At 39.0% G+C, this 16648-nt stretch overlaps 1 protein-coding gene across 4 annotated transcripts in view; it reads right to left on the bottom strand.

Annotated features, from left to right (window-relative positions):
* LOC102234543 (potassium voltage-gated channel subfamily H member 7-like) overlaps positions 1-16648 on the bottom strand; it is a 65216-nt gene that overhangs the window by 3215 nt on the left and 45353 nt on the right. For 2 of the 4 annotated variants that reach the window (XM_023329413.1, XM_014472142.2), the window contains 8 exons: positions 13623-13854; positions 13375-13542; positions 13067-13266; positions 9083-9335; positions 6893-7098; positions 5970-6048; positions 3563-3844; positions 1854-2010 (listed from right to left, as the gene is read on the bottom strand). In XM_023329413.1, the coding sequence (XP_023185181.1) occupies positions 1854-2010; positions 3563-3844; positions 5970-6048; positions 6893-7098; positions 9083-9335; positions 13067-13266; positions 13375-13542; positions 13623-13854 (1577 nt within the window). Of the gene's footprint in view, positions 1-1853; positions 2011-3562; positions 3845-5969; positions 6049-6892; positions 7099-9082; positions 9336-12285; positions 12671-13066; positions 13267-13374; positions 13543-13622; positions 13855-16648 lie in introns of those variants that run through there. The other 2 variants (XM_023329414.1, XM_023329415.1) reach the window with 2 other exon arrangements.

Raw genomic sequence — 16648 nt, 5'->3', positions numbered from 1 at the left:
TTTTGTCATGTCCCTGCTACAAACTTTGTATTTTATTACACAAAGCACATACAAAGAGAACAGACTATGAGGTCAATCTCAATGCCTTCTCATTAGTTTGCCAGGTGACTCTTCAGAGGGAGGAAGTGCTGCAAGAGCCACACACTCAATATTATGAAAAATCATTATGGTAAATGAAAATGGACTACTTTAAGAACACAGTGTACATAAAGTTGACGTGTTAAAGGCAGAGAGAAAATATTATCAAGGACTAAAGTGACTTTGGAAAACCATGTGTGAACCCTTCCAGCTGCAGCTGATGTGGGCCTGGAGAAACCAAAACCTACTTGAGCTGAAATCATGCAGATAACCAGGTAAGCATTTATCACCAGGCATGAACAAAAACCTGGTTTTTACTTATGACTACTGTAATCTGAATGATTAATGTTGAAGAAATGATCCGTTTGTTCAAACAGTAACAAATAATTAGTTAATTAAAGCCAGCTAGCAACATTACAGTGCTAGCTAGCAACCTGTATATTTTATATATATATGCACAATGCACTGTGAAAAAAAAACTGCACAAAAAATCTGCAAAGCAGCGAGGCTTCACTGTATATATATATATATATTATATATATATATTATATATATATATATACGGTTCACCTTTTCAGGGTCTCGCTGCTTTGCAGATTCTTTGTGCAGTTTTCTTTTCCACAGTGCATTGTGTTCTGCATCCTGATTGGCTTAACAGTCTCCGCGCTTCTTCTCTATAGACCATAATGTGCCAATAATGTTACGGTCTTTAAATATACATAATGCAGTTTGGCAAATTTTGGCAAATATTTTTGCCCAGGAGAAAAAAAATAGCAACAACTACTACAGATAACTATGTTCTTTTCTTGAAAAAACACACCTGCACCACAGGCGTCAGAAGAAAAAGACACTAGAGAGCAAAGTCAGGCTGCAGCGTCACAGTCAGAGGATCAGTGAAATACGCCAGTCACAATTTGTCCTACTGTACTTCGTATTGACAATTAAAATGATTATTTTACTGTAGTTATTTATAAGAAAGCGTTCTATTTGTTAAAAAAAAACAATGCTTGGTCCTGAAAACAGGTTTTGTTCTTTGGTTTCAATGTAGAGTATTTAATTATGCTGTATAATAATTGTAAAAAATAAAGTTAACTACTTCACAGATTTCGCCGATCACTGGTTGTTTTTGGAACGCAACCCCCATGAAAAACTAGGGTTCACTGTATTTATTTATATATCTCATTTCCAAATGGTGAAATTTAAACAAAGTATTTCTAGAATTAACTGATGACATGTTCAGAGCAGCTGCACTTATATTGACATTTAACTGCACACTGATGGACTCTATATTAAGTACATTTTCTTTGTGAATTGTGAAAGTAATCAAAACCCCTGAATAACTACGTGCTACTTTGTCCATCACATGAAATTAAACAAAATTTGTGGTTTTAATGTGGATTCTTTTTTAAAGCACTGTAACGTTTAAGCGACGTTGCATCAACGGCTGAATAGTAGATAAAAGTATGTTGAGAAGTGGTTTTCCGGTCCTGTGTGAGTTCGTTGTGACGTAGAAATCTGCACCTTGTTCTATTAATAGCCTCTGCCTGGCTGCTTCCCCCTCATCTGGATCAGAGCAACAGCCAGGAGCCCAGCCAGACGCTCACTGCTCCCCCTGCATTAGCCTCCACTGTCTGGTCTCAGATGTATGTGTGAGTTCTCAGCCAATTAGAGTTTAAATTATGGGCCCCGCTCTGTTAGCTGATGAAAAATAAAAAGGCTTATTACAGGAAATGGAGTCAAACGCAGCAGTGGGCACAGACGGTCCCTGCTCCCACCTGTTCAGGTGCTGCTGCAGCAGGTCCAGCCGTTGCTCCACCTCTCCGTAGGTGAGGTCCGTGTCGCTGTCGTCCTCCCCGGCCGTGTCTCGATTTTGAGCCGACTCCTCAGCCGCCGCGCCGGGATGAGGCTGCACCCAGTCCTCTGCCTGGAGCTCTGGGAGGAGATGGGAGGTTAGTTGGGGGATGTTGGACATATTGAACTTTTGACATTTTAGCATAGAAAAGGAAATGGGACATGGATTTTCAAAATTAAAAAGAGAAACAAAATCTTGAGCTTTTGTGAAAAAATCTCAAAAGTGTGGCATGCCTGTCTTTGCAAGGTCAATTCTGAGAACCTCAGAAGTTGAAATGTTTTTTACCCTCTCCAGAGCCTGCTGTGTTCACCTCTGCATCCATTTGCAGATCAACTAGAGATCAATTACACTATTAGGTGATTTTCAAAATCAAAATGGACGGCTCACATTTTAGGTTTTTATTTCTGAAAAATACAAAAAAGCACAAATCAATTTTCTCTTATTTCACAATTCCCTGCTGAAGGAACCAGCATGATGCTGCCACTGCCATGCTTCAGGAAGGGGAGGCATGCCACACACCTTGGACAAAAAAGTGTTCCCATAGCAGGTCAAAAAGAGCGCCACTGTGATGTCACAAACTGCGTAAAAGTTGAGAAAGTATAAATACTTTGCATAAATGTTCCTGATTTTTCTCTGAGTCTTTCTGCTGCACCAGAGAACGCACACAGCCAGTCGGGCTCTTGGCAGGAGATTTCTTCTGTCTCCTTTCAGAAATGAATGGCTGGAGATTAAATTGACATTCCCTCCCTGGGCTGTAATCAATATCACTGCTCTCTACCTCGGCAGTAATCCTCTTTCAGCTGTAGCGGCTGAATTATGGGATATTACTATCAAATCAACGCGCTGACACCGTTTCCTCATCTCGCATGCCGGCGGCGTTACGGCATGCGAGCTGCAGCTTTCTGTGGGGCGACTGAAGGCGGCGGCGCGGTAGCGTTTGGAGAAAATGAAGTGGCAGACACAACGTAGTTGCTGTGGGAACGTGGAGAAGTTCTGCCCAGATCTCCTGTTACAAATCAATCAAACATTACAGATGTTATTTTGTTCCTTCGGTCCTGTGCAGCAGTGAGTTACTGTTCATTTTAACACTAATCAACACATCTGTAAAGTGTGGCACTAAATTTAGCTTCTTCCTAGTAAATTGTACAAAGATAAAGAATTTCTGATTTTAAACAAGTTTGATTTGGATGAATATTAACCATATTAATTCTGGGACTAGATTAAACATTTTAATCAAGTTCATTGCAGGTCTAATGAATTTTTTTTTGAAAACTATACATCTACAAATAAGCAACATTTTCAATTCAAAACCATTTTTTGCTGCTAAATTAAAAATAAATGGACATAAATAGTGATCTGTTTAATTTTTTATGTTATTCAACCATTATAGTGTTTCAGGAACAGAGGACGCTACCATTAGCATTGGAGACGTCTGCTGCTACATCAGGTTTAGCATTGATATGTTATTTTAGAAATTAACAGCTTTGCTGACAGGTTAACTGCTTTTAGTATAATTTAGTCTTGACCAGCACCAAGCAGACATTTTTTAAGCAAAGACAACACTGATTGTCTTTGCTTAAACTGGAGTCACTTTTTACTATTTAAATGAGCCTGAATGAAGGACAGAATCACCTTTATATTCCTGGTTCTGTGTTTTTCCTTCAGCCTGCGCCTCAGGAGCCCCGCTCAGCCCGACACCCAAGGTGTGGTCCCTAACAACCGGGTAACCAAGCACACCAGAACACAAGGGCCTCTGCTCCTCCTCCTCTTCCCTGCCTTCCTCCTCATCCTCATCCTCGTCTTCCTCCCCCTCCTCGGCGGACTCTCTCCTGTCCTCGGCCGGTGAAGAGGCGTAGACGCCGCGGCCCTTCTTGGCGTCGCAGTGCGGGGCCGCCGGCTCCTCGTTGTGCGAGCCTGTAGGGAGAAACGGTAATCAGGGAACAGGAAGTTCTACGCTCAGACTTCCTCTGGGATGACAACAGGTGGAGACTGGCTTTGCTTTGGGGGTTAAACTGAGAACAAACAGGTTGAACCTTTTAGGTTTACATCAACTAAATGTCCTTAGAACTCAGGCCATCATACGTCACACTTTGTTTTTATATTATGAAGACAAGAAATGATTGTTTTTGAGATTTTATGCAAAAGTTTAAAGTAGGGTTAATATCTAAGACTTCAAAAAAGAATAACTACATTCATAGATGCTCCCAATCTAATATAACTGAGCTTGAACTCTAATTTGGCAAAGAACAACGGTTCTAGATTTATAACCGAAATTACTTATGAAAGTAAGAAATTACTTACTTTCATAAGTAATTTCATAATTACTTATGAAAGTAAGAAATTACTTACTTTCATAAGTAATTTCATAATTACTTATGAAAGTAATTAGTAACTTTCATAATCATGCTCTACTTTGTTTTAGTTTCTGTTAGTAATGTGAATTTTTTCACCGTGTGTGCTGGTTATAAAACGATCAGTTTGCTCAATCTGTGCTCTCTGTGGTGGTAAACTCACAGATAGCGGCTGTATTCAAACAGCTTGTAGCCATGGTGACCAGTTAAATTATTCTGAAGCCGAGCTGAATGCCGCTCTGTGGACTCATCTTTGTGTAAAGGAAGTCAAATTACAGCCGGGGCTGAGAGAGCAGACCCGGGGCTGAGAAATTGAACATCTAACAAATTCCTCTGACTCTAATCTGACTGTTGAGAGACGGCAGAACCTACTGACGTGAGGCCATCAGCGACGCCAACACAATGTTTATTTAGGAGCTCAGGATCTATTACTCTTAAAAACTGCTGGTTTGTTTTCAACCAAATGCTGCGCTAACAGAGACGGAGCTTCGTCAGTCTTCACAGGCGGCCATTTTGAAATGGAGTCAGACTTTACTAAACCTCTAAAGAATGGAGATAGAATAAATGTGTGGCAGCCATATTGGATTTCTAGGCAAAATGTTGACATTTTGACAGGACAAAGCTCAGAAAAATATTAACAATGGTAATATTTCAGTTTAAGTCAAAATCAATACTTCTCTGACTGATGCTAAATTTGGTTAGGACAAAAACTACATACTAAAAAAATACTGCACATCTCATCTATGACACATTCATAGCCTGCACAGATTTTACTTTCCCCTGGAATAATTTACAAATGTGAAGATTACAGTGTATGGGATAACAGTAGGTGGAAAACCAGCTGCTTGTTTTAGCTGAAGACAGTCTGGAGTGAGAAAAACTCCACAAGATGCCGGTGTTCAGCCAGCATCGCTCATGTTGCAGCTCTGACCTGCTAACGGGGGAGGTGAGCGGTGTGCTGCAGTGTGCTGCGGTGTGCTGCGGTGTGCTGCAGGCCTTGGTGTGCTGAACCATTTTTAGGCCCACAGAGGAGCGTCTTTTTTTGACTCTGCTCCACCTGTTCTCGGTGCACAGGTGTAGGGAAATGTCCTTGTTACAACAGATGACCTGGCGTTCAACACATGCTTGTGGCCACAAAAAACACAGACTGATGTATAAACACCCATGTGGGTTCTCAAAACCTATAGAGTAATTCTTCCTAAAGTAAAGCTTGTCAAAGCGAGCGTAGCTTGTTGATAACAGCTGTGCAATAGAAGGTCAGAAACTGTATCCTGTGAACGTTGAATATGAGACTCTGACCTACTATCTGGATTCCATCTTGATATTTTGGATGAGTCGAGTCAGCAGAGACGTTGTTTAGACATCCAGTTAGAGAGCAAGACAGATACAGATATTAGGACATCTGTGTGACTTAGGATTTATTCTTTATAGCAAATAAAAATTTATCTTTTGATGTATGGATTTTTAAAAAATTATTAATTCATCAATTAGTGCATATAAAACAAACATGACAGACTTACAAACAGAAGTATTGGTCTACAAATTGATGAATAACAAACGAGAAAAGAGAACGAACAATTTAGGAGATTAAAAAAAGGAGGTGCATTTTAAAATGTATACATTTAGGACACAACAAAAATTGAATTATTTAACATACATACATTTGTATTATTATTATTCCGGTTTACCTGCGGAGGATTTTCTCTTGTATGAAACCCGTCTGCGGCTCTTCACGTCAGCCATGTCAGAGTCACTGGGGTAGGTCGTCTGCACAGCAGGGAACATGTGAACAGGTTCAAACGTTTTGCCCAGCAAAAACACTCACAACTTTTAAAACTTTATTACAATATTTCATGGAAAAACCACAACGTCAATGTGCTACGTCGGGAATTTATGCAGAGACCAACACATAGTCTCTGCATAAATTAGAGACACTAAAATCAAGTCAATTTTAAGGCTACTGGCTTTCTTTTATTGGCATAAAAGCACACCACACTGTTCAGAAACTCAATGAAATACATTAAAGTTTGTGGTTGTGTCGTGACAAAATGTTTAAAGGTTTGACTTGTCCAAGTATCTTTATCCTGAAGAACGTGAAATGGCCATCGCCGCTTTTAGTTTTTAAGGTGAGTAACAGGAACTGCTGCTGGTCTCGTTAGGTCACCATGTCTGTCCTGTTTTCACAGTCATCTCACCGTGTTTCTCATGTGTCTGATCTCCTCTGCCCTCTTTAAATAAATAACTGAAGACAACTACGACCTGCGTTCCAGCGCTCTCTAGTTAAAAGATAAAACGACACAGTAATGCAGACTAACGACTCTACCACTGTGTCCATCATGCTAACTGGACACATGCTCCGTCTTTCTCCGTCTTCCAGTAAAGCAGCAGCGAAAAGAAAAATGTGCAACTCAGCAAAAACGTTTCTGAATAGAATGACTGAATTAAGTGAAGAGGGGCTAAGCAGAATTAATCAAGAAAAGCTTTCATTCCAGTCAATGGCCTTTTAAAGTAAAGCAGAATCTGTGGTTTTTACTTCAAAGGCCTCAAATCCCTTTGAATCTCTTTGATCAGACCATCTTTAGGTCGCTGGTTTCACCTTCATGCTGGTTACCTTTGCGTTTTCACCCCGAAGATCAAAGGTCAGCTCCAAGTTGGTGAAGAAGTGGTCGGCGAACTCCGGGTACATGTCGAGCACCTCCAGGATCTCCTCCCTCTGGATCGTGTGCAGGTCGCAGTAGCTGAGCGCGCGGACGTCCGCGCACGACTTCCCTGGCTTGGAGAACAGGTGGATCATCTCGCCGAAGATGTCGTTTTTACCTGAAGAGCGACAGATGTGTGACTCAAAGATAAGGAAACACAAGTCAGCACACTTATCGTCACTCCTGGTTGTTGATCACATGAGGAGGAGTGATGTGGTTCACGTTTTTCACAGAAACAGCCATATCTGAAACCGATGGTAGAGGTGCAGAAACCAATGGGTCTCGTTTGTCAGATAAAAATATCTTTTTAAAATAACCTTTAAGTTGGTATTACACATGCTTTTAATTAAAACCACATTTCTGTTTTTTGTATTTTTTTATTGTACTATTCTATTTTTAAATGTGTTTTCATTAGTTGTTAGCAGCTAAGAGAAGAAAGATGTTAAAACATCACTCTTTGTCTAAATTCAATTTAATTCAGAAATACTTTATTGATCCCAAAGGAAAATATTAAACATTGTTGTAACTCATTTGATTAAAAAGTTACAAATTAGGTTTTTAAATCCAGAAGAGCACAGTAGTTATTAAAGCAGATCTATTCAACGCTAGTAAATATTGAGAACTTCATGACATTTTAATACAAACATTGATGGTAATCAGACTTTATTCAGCTTATTGATCTGTGTTTGTTATAGTGCTAACATGGTGACTCGAGAATATTGCTAGTTTTAGTATCTGAAAACCTTTTTTCTATGCTTGCACTTTGGTAGTGGAAACCGAATTAGAAAACCAGTTCGGGCACTGGAGACATTTCATTACAGCTTCAAACTGGGACTACGCTGTGAGGAGAGAAAACTCGTAAAGTGGAATACACCTGCTGGTTTTATGGGATGAGGGGAAAGGAGAGCAAATGAAAAATGCTCTAATTATATCTGGAAGATGTCGATAGCAATTTATGCTTCGGCTGCAGCTGTGGTCATGCTTGGCATCCCAACACAGAGACAATCTCACACACACATAAAAAAAATCTCTCTAACCCTTTTATCTTCTGTCATTTTACTTTCATCATCATTTCTTCTTCATCCTACCTTCTATTTTTATCCGTCTCTATCTGCAGCCTGGCTCTTTTTTTTTTTCCTCCATTAGCAAACACACTGAATTTCCTGTTACTTTCATTCCATTATGCGTCCGCCCCCTCTCTTTTCTGTTCACTTCATCTTGGGAAACTTTACACAAAACAGCAGCGAACCCAGTCGTATCGCAGTGCAACATAGCCATCTGCACTTAGTGCTAAAAAGAAGGGAGTTCAAAGCTAAGCAGCCTGCACTGATGGGACCGTCAATTTGTGCTTCTTTTGATGTGTCACAGTGACTCATCAACAAAGCTAATTAAAAACCATGTGCATTTCTACTTTAATTTTTGAATTATGAGTCTGTCTGTGTGGGTGATGCCACTATAACCAATAATTCAGTTGCAGCAACCACACTTTAGAACTAATGCAGAGTCATCACGATGTGAAGAAGCAGAGAAATGGCGAGTTAGGTAAGCTGTATAGGTAACGGGTTGTACAGGATTTGATTTATTGGTGCACAACTTTACAGTTGTTTGGAAAAGATTTAGTAAATTGTGTATTTATTTCCTTTTCTTTCACAATTATACACCAAACATACACAAAACCCCAGAAAAATACTCAAAACAAACTGAGCAGTTGGTTTATTTAAGATATGAAATGCTATTGGTGTTTTTTCAAGTTACGTGGAACTAGTAATTAGTTACTAGCTACTTCTTCAATAAAACAATCCGGTTACTTTACTGATTACTTATTTTAAAGGGTAATTTTTGTGTTTTGAATAGACATAAAATAAAACAATGGAGGAAAAAAAATACAATTGTTGACTTTTAAGATAGAAAATTTCCAAAAGTCAAACGTTTTCCACTTGTGAAATTCTGAAATCCCGTGATTTTTCTAGAAAATTCCGATTTTCGGGAGGACCTTTACCGTTTATTTTCTGTCTACAAAGGCACTGATACTCTGTCATACATCACTGACTGGTCGTCATTAAAAAGTGCTGCTGGGGTTTAAAGATAAAGCAGCAACTCACCTAGAATGGCCACCACAATGTCATCTTTCAGGATCTCGATGGAGCCGCGTGACACAAAGTAGAGCGCCGTGAGCACGTCTCCACTGTGGACCAGCGTGTCTCCGGGAGGCGCGTGGGTGGTCTTAAACCTCATGGCCAGGGCGCGGAGGCAGCCCTTGGTGGCCCCACGGAACGCCTTGCACCCCTGGAGGAGGCTCTTGTTCAGGTGGAGGCAAATATCCGCCTGCAGACACTCTGGGAAGCCCTTCAGCACCTGGGAAGGAGTTAAAGGTCAAAGAACGTGTGAATCGCTGTGGAAGTGTTTTCAAACTGCGACTTTCTTGTGTGATTTTTGTTCAGGTTGATGTTTGCGTGTCAATTTGAAAGGTTTTTCCAGAGAAATGTGTTACAGTTGCCACGTGTGTTTTTCCCTTCTTCTCAAAACCTAAACCGCATAGTTAGAAAAACCCCCAAAAAACTAAACAAAACAACAAAAAAACAACACAAGCTCCTTCAGAGTTTTTAGAGAACTTTAGAGCGGACAAGACAGAACATTCATAGATTCATCTAAATGACAGCAGAAATTAGGAGCACAGACAGAATAATGTTCTCTATTTGAAAGTTAAATCTTAACATGTACATGAAAAAAACTAACATTTGAACTTCTCCATATTTTATCAAATTGCACACCCAAACATTGTGTATTTTATAATGGATTTTATGCGACAAATAAGGTAATGAATAAATGTGAAGTGAACTTGTTTCTTTTTGTTTACTTATTATCTTCTCAAATGTAAATATGTAAGATTCTGGTCAGGCCTGACAAAAGAATACTACAACGGCGTATCAGGACCACTGTAGATAAAAAAAAAAAAATTAATACATTTTCATCAAAAATCTCTGAAATTTTCAAGAAAAGACAAGGAAATTTCGAAGTTTGAAAAGTTGAACATTTTCTACTTTTGAAACTCAGAAAATTCCCACAGGCCTATATTTTTTGACTTTTCAAACTTCTCAAAAATTCCTGGGATTAATACCAAAATCAGAGACTTTTCAAATTCAGAAATTTCCACATTTCTTTCATAAAATTTCTGATATTAATATCAAAATTCCTGTTTGTTTTGGTGGAAAATTACTCTCAAAAAACAAACTACAAAACAGTCTACAATGGCACTGATATGCTGCTGTAGAATACAGTACAATCTTGCCATTTATTTCTAAAAACATATCATTTTAGTCTCTAGAGTCAGTCCCAAAAAACTGGTAGATGTAGTTCTACAAAGTACTTACTTTGTGTTGGTGTAGCACAAAAATCCAAACAATATATTTGTGTCTGCAATGTAATAAAATTAGAACAGGTTCAAAGAGTATTAAAAAAAATCACAAATCTTCTTAAAAATTCTTCTTAGGAGGTTAGCCTGTAAATACAGGAGCTTTAGTTTAAATAATATAATTTTTTTTTTGCTTTTACTTTTTTACATGGATTACTGAAAGTCAGTAACTTATAGTACACTTACCATTTAAAGACAAAACTACAGAGAACACAAAACAACTGATATGCCTCGGACAGCTTGAGCTGACTGTAAATAAGCACCATGTGATCAGACACTGGAAGGCAAAGAAAAAAAAACTTCTTGGGGACACGTAAGTGACGGTTCAAATGAGTAAACACAATTCTTCTCTCTGTTGTTTTCACATCTAAAATTCAATGTGCTGGTAAGACGAGTAGCGCAAAAGAAATGTTGCCTGAACTGATTTTCTGGCTCTAACAAACCTTTTGTTGCTCCTTACCAAAAAATATGTATTTAAAAAAAATAGCTTTGGATTTGAAAAAGAAAGACTGAACATTTGGCAAACGCAGGTGCCACCACAGCATCTACAGCCAAGTGTCCCACAGTGGGAGGGAAACCTGGCAGTGGAAGGCGAGGCAGTGCCCACTCTTCTAGGCATGACTCACTCCGTCTCTGATATCCAATGAATATCATGGGGTTGTGTATGGATACACAGACTTCATGCAGAAAGCACCTCCTTCAGGCCACATGCAAGCCTATCAGTGATAGACTTATTAGTTGGCCTATTTAAGACAATTACTGTCATGGGTGTTTTGTTTTGTTTTTTTAAACAAAGACATGCATTTAGTAGATGTTCTAAACAGTGAATTTACAGTGTAAGCTGTGTTTCGACTATTTCCTACCCAGAACCTCTCTCTCTCAGAACTACTTAAAACCTGCAGCTCTAATCATCTGAAAAGATGGATCACCTTTTCTGTAACACCAATAATGGATTAAACTAAAACATAATTAAATGTAGCTAACAGATGTTTATGAAAAGGATAACTAGTTATAACACAAATAACAACAAAAATGTTTTACAGCCGTGGAACTATAATCAAAAGCTCTCCAACGGGGGCTACAACCTATAGCATGTGTGAAATCACTGCTAACTTTGTAGAAAATAGATTTCCAATTAATTTGACAGATATTAACTTTTGATCCTTAACAAATTAAGCAGAAAAATGTGCGTCTCCATGTAAAGACTGACTCTGACACACTTAAACTCCTATTAATATCCAATCCTAAGCGGGTTGAGATGATTTTATCTGCATCTCAAAATATGCAGATAAAACATTATACTATTATATAGTTTAAAACCTTAAAATATAGCTTTGATCACTGACTAATTTATTCCTGCAGCCATTAAAATTTGTCTTAGCTAAATATTAAAAATTACTATAAATTATCGGTGTCCCGATCCAATACTGCTATTGCAGCATTGAGCATCAGCTGATACAAATATTGACCCGATACGATATCGGCATAAATCATATATACTCTTATTACTTATTTTGTAGTGTGAAATGTTAGAAAAGGCTTCATCAAGTGATATTACTCAGAGCAGAATATGTTTGACAACAACAGAGCCATTTATTATTAATCAACGGGTCTGCATGGAGGACACAAGCACTGCTGGTTAAAAAAGCTGGGGAGGACTAAAACCTGGAGTGGAGTGCTTCTAACGGCGTGCTTATGTCGGAGATTTCAAATACAGGCTGATGCAGGGGTGGGCAATCCTGGTCCTCGAGGGCAGGTGTCCTGCAACTCTTAGATGTTTCCCTGGTCCAACATACTTGAATCCAACAGCTGAATCACCTCCTAAATGCAGTCAAGTTCTCCAGAGTCCTGCTAATGACCTCATTATTTGACTCAGGTGTGTTGAAGTAAAGATACATCTAAAAGTTGCAGGAGACCGGCCCTCGAGGCCTGGAGTTGCCCACCCCTGGTTTAGGGTAACATCACAAGCCCCACCTACTTACAAGGACCGTTTCATCAGAAAAACTACCAGCCTGGTAAGCTGTTTGGTTCCTTGAAAAATGCAGAAATTCTTGCCAGGGTATTTATAGTCGAAAGACACCTTTGGTTATGTGACTGAAGTGACAAAAATATGGCTTTTAGTAACGTGCATATCTGGGGCAACAATGAAAAATACAACAAATTAAACATAAAAAAAAAATACAAAAATACTCGAAGCATTCCACTACAACTGTGATACACAGAAGATCTACTACTGAAGGACAGAGAAAAACATGAGGTGAGTTAGCACATGTACCTCCTGCTCTTACCAGAGTGGTGGGGTCAATCCATTTGACATGGCAGACATGGAAAAAACAAACTTGTATAAGTACCATGAGCATCATCATGATAAGTAAAGCCGAGTTACTGCCTGCATCCAAAGTTTTGTTTCAACTGTGGCTATGACTGAACATTGAGTGGTATAACAAATGAAAACATTATACTATGCCAATGACATAGCAAGGGAGCATCACACTGATTTGGTAAGAGCACTGTTCAGGACAGGCTAGTTGACATTCAGCAAAAATTGGGTTCAAAACATCCAACTCACAAATGAAACTGGAGGAGAGAGAGAAGGAACAATGGGAAGCAAAAACAAACTCTTTGTACTTCTCTTTGTACTAAACATAATAAACCAAAACACTCCAACTCCTACCATATTCATGTCGATGCCATTGGTGTATGTCCACGCGTGTTGGAAATACTCCTCCAGCCTCTGTCTGAGCGGGTTGGGGATCTGATGGAAGCGGATGAACTCTTTGACTCGTAGCATTTGGAGGTGATACCGGGCCGTGCCAGAGTACAACCTCTGGATGATGGCAGACACATTCCCAAAGATGCTGGCGTACATTAGAGCTGGCAAACAAACCCAAAGTTCAGTGATAAATACCGGTAGGTGCATACACTGAGGGTTGAATACGTAAGTGAATAAATGACACTTTAGAGAGAAGCATGGTAACTTACATCCAATGAGCATGACACAGATGGAAAAGATCTTCTCAGAGTTGGTATTGGGGGAGACGTTCCCAAAGCCCACACTGGTCAAACTACTGAAGGTGAAGTAAAGAGCTGTGACGTACTTATCTTTGATGGAAGGGCCTGAGCTGGGGTCACTGTAGTTATATTTCTTTCCTTAAGGGGAATAATGTGGAGATTTTTTATTAGATTGTGCATTTTAACTGTGTGGTGAAGGTTGTATTACCAGAAAGTACCTATTGACACGCCAAGATTGTCCAGCCAGCCGATCTTATGCTCCAGGTAAGGCTTTTCCACGTTGCCAATTGCATACCAGATGCAGGCCAACCAGTGGGCGATTAGGGCAAATATACACATGAGCAGCATAAGAACAGCGGCACCGTACTCTGAGTAGCGGTCCAGCTTACGAGCAACTCGCACCAGGCGTAGCAAACGGGCCGTCTTTAGTAGGCCGATTAGAGTGGTGGTCTAGAAAAAACAAAACAAAAGAGTCTCAGACATGGAAAAATTATCAAAAAGTTGATGTTTTCCCTTTTATTGTGTAGTTGTATTGTCTTAATTCCTTTACACACCCTAGTTTGCTGTGCAACTAGAAGAATTTTTGCTGATGCTACATTTTTACTTTTGGCTATGACGTGCACCCATAGCGAATAAGGTGATCTGCAACCAGAAGCAGCTGATTAACATCGCAAAAGCTGAAATAATATCTCAACTGTAGCCACAAATCCCAGATGAGTTGAGAGAGACGAAGGAAGCTTAAACCATCTCTTCCATCAATCATAATGGGCAATGTGAGATAGCTGGCTAGCAATTTGGATGAACTCCGAGCCCTATCAGGTCACAGAGTATCAGGAAAGCAGTATTATATGTTTGGCTATCGGACAGGATCCAACATCAATATCCCAGGGCTTCTTGAGTATACAAGCAGACAGAAATTTAAATAGGAGAGGGAAAATAAAAGGAGGTGGAGCAGCATGAACCACAGGAGACAATGGTGCAAAGAACAACTCTTCATAAAGTCAAGTAAATTATGGACAACCCTGAGTGTCCTCTTCATGAGATCGTGAGTCACCGAGTGTCTTCAGTTGCTGTATAGCTGATGTATTATAGCTTATAGCATTTTATATTTCAGAATGATTTAACAAACCGTCATGGTCTTTAAATAGCCCAGATGTAAACAGAGGTACATCTAAAAATAGAATACAAGAAAATAGTAAAATATTTTTTGGAACTCATTCATAAAGTAGAACTCATTATATAGATCCTTCACAGAAAAATATTCTGTTCTATTATTTTTTATAATTTTAATGATTATTACTTATAGATAATGAAAACTCTACATTTTAGTGTCTCGGAAAATTTGAATATTTCATAAGCTCAACAAAAAAGGGATATATTGCACAGAAATGTCAGGTTTCTGCTCATTTCTATTCACTCAATATTTGGTTGGTCCTCTTTTTGCATGAATTTTATTTATAAATGTTACATAATGACCATATTATGGCCTGCATAGGGGGAAGACTGCTGACTTGACAGAAGTGCATAATCATTCAAATGATAAGAAAGGCCTGAAATATTTCACTCTATGTGTAACAAATCTATACAAGTTTAACTTTTTTGAAATTAGTGACAAAAACTATTGAACCTTTTCAGAATATAATTTTTTAGATGTACCTCTGATGTATCTTCATATTTGCTTGGCTTTCCTTTCTACAGAACCTATGTGGTTGGGAGGGTGAACATGCCGGGTCACATTGCACTAAATTATCTACTTTGGATCTATTATCACATCAAACTGACCGTAAATATTTAGACCACTACAGATAAACTTATCCTAATTTGTTTTTCTGTATGTTTGATTTTTCAAAATCCAGTTGCTAGTGTTATATTACCTGATGTTTTATTACTGCTTCTTAGTAGTGTGGCCATTTTACAATTTCAAAGTGGTTAATCAAAATTCAGCTGCACAAGGCACTAACGTTATCTACAGACAGATTTCCATCTTTATAACTTTTTGTTGTCTTTTTGTAAACAGTGTACAGTCCCGATATCTCTCCTACAACACCAACAAGTCTCTGAACATTTGAAGGCATTTCTTTGCAGTATATAAATTTTTCTAATTGTGGGCTTTGACTCAAAAAAGGACACTAATGGCACTAAACATTTATTTTAAAAAATCCAATAAAATACCTTTACGTTTGTGGTTGTAATGTGACAAAGTTAAAGGAATGTGTGCACTTTTGCAAAGTGAGAGGAGATAAACGGGAATTGCTTGCCTTTATTGCAGCATTTCTGTTTGTGGATGTCCTGCTCTGTAATCTCATGCTTCAGAATATCTAAGCCTGGTTAAATAACAGATAATGTGAACAAAGTGGAGTAGGTTGGGAGGGAGGGCATACAGTACAGTTATGACACTCGTCCCAATCCATTAGTGTCATGCAGTTGCAAACACAAAAAGTAAGAAAGCTAATTGTTCTACCACTCCTTATCACGCCTGACAATTACACTAATATCCTGGGGGAAATCAGTAATCCACCATCTCCGACAGTAGCAGGGCTTCTTCACATCTATGCTTGTTTAATTACACCTCATGCGCATGCAAGAGTAAATATGACAGATTATTACAAAAGATTAAAGTGGCCAGTATTATAAATGGATGGTTGAATTTCTGTTCGTTATGAGCAATGGAGTGTTTTTTTCTGATGGGTCCATTACAGGACCTGCATCCGACCAATCTCACCCGGAAATCCCCTCCGTCATCCACTGCATCGCATTCTGCCAGCAGAATCTGCCCTTGGTGCTGACAACTCACTGAGCAGCGAATGAGTCATATAGAAACAGATGAGGCCTAAATTATCTAGTGCACATTATCTGTGAGCATGCACCGCCTTAGGTGTAGCGCAGCTGATGGAGTGACCTGGACAGAAGACACGGCACGCATCCACTACATGCAGAGTGTTGGCTGAGAACCTGTGAGTGTGGTAGCTGAAAAGCAAGTAGGATTTAAGACCAAATCTAATTAGAATAGGAGAAAATGGAGTACAAATATTTGAAAACCAAGGTTTATTGACTGCTTGTTTGTCAAGATTGACTGAAGCTTGTGGTTTCTGTCTACCAGCGTTAAAAATGACTGGTGTGACTCTGAGTTGAGCATTCAAATCGTCCAGCATTGTGGTGGCAGCATCTTGCAAAATGACATCAGTTTAGTTACCTGATCATCTCCCTGACATCCGGTTTCACTTTGTTATTTTAACTTTTATAA

This window comes from Xiphophorus maculatus, chromosome 24 (assembly GCF_002775205.1).
Source record: "Xiphophorus maculatus strain JP 163 A chromosome 24, X_maculatus-5.0-male, whole genome shotgun sequence".
Taxonomy (NCBI): Eukaryota; Metazoa; Chordata; class Actinopteri; order Cyprinodontiformes; family Poeciliidae; genus Xiphophorus; species Xiphophorus maculatus.
The sequence above is the reverse complement of the archived record's forward strand: the minus strand, read 5'-3'. Positions and strand labels throughout refer to the sequence as shown.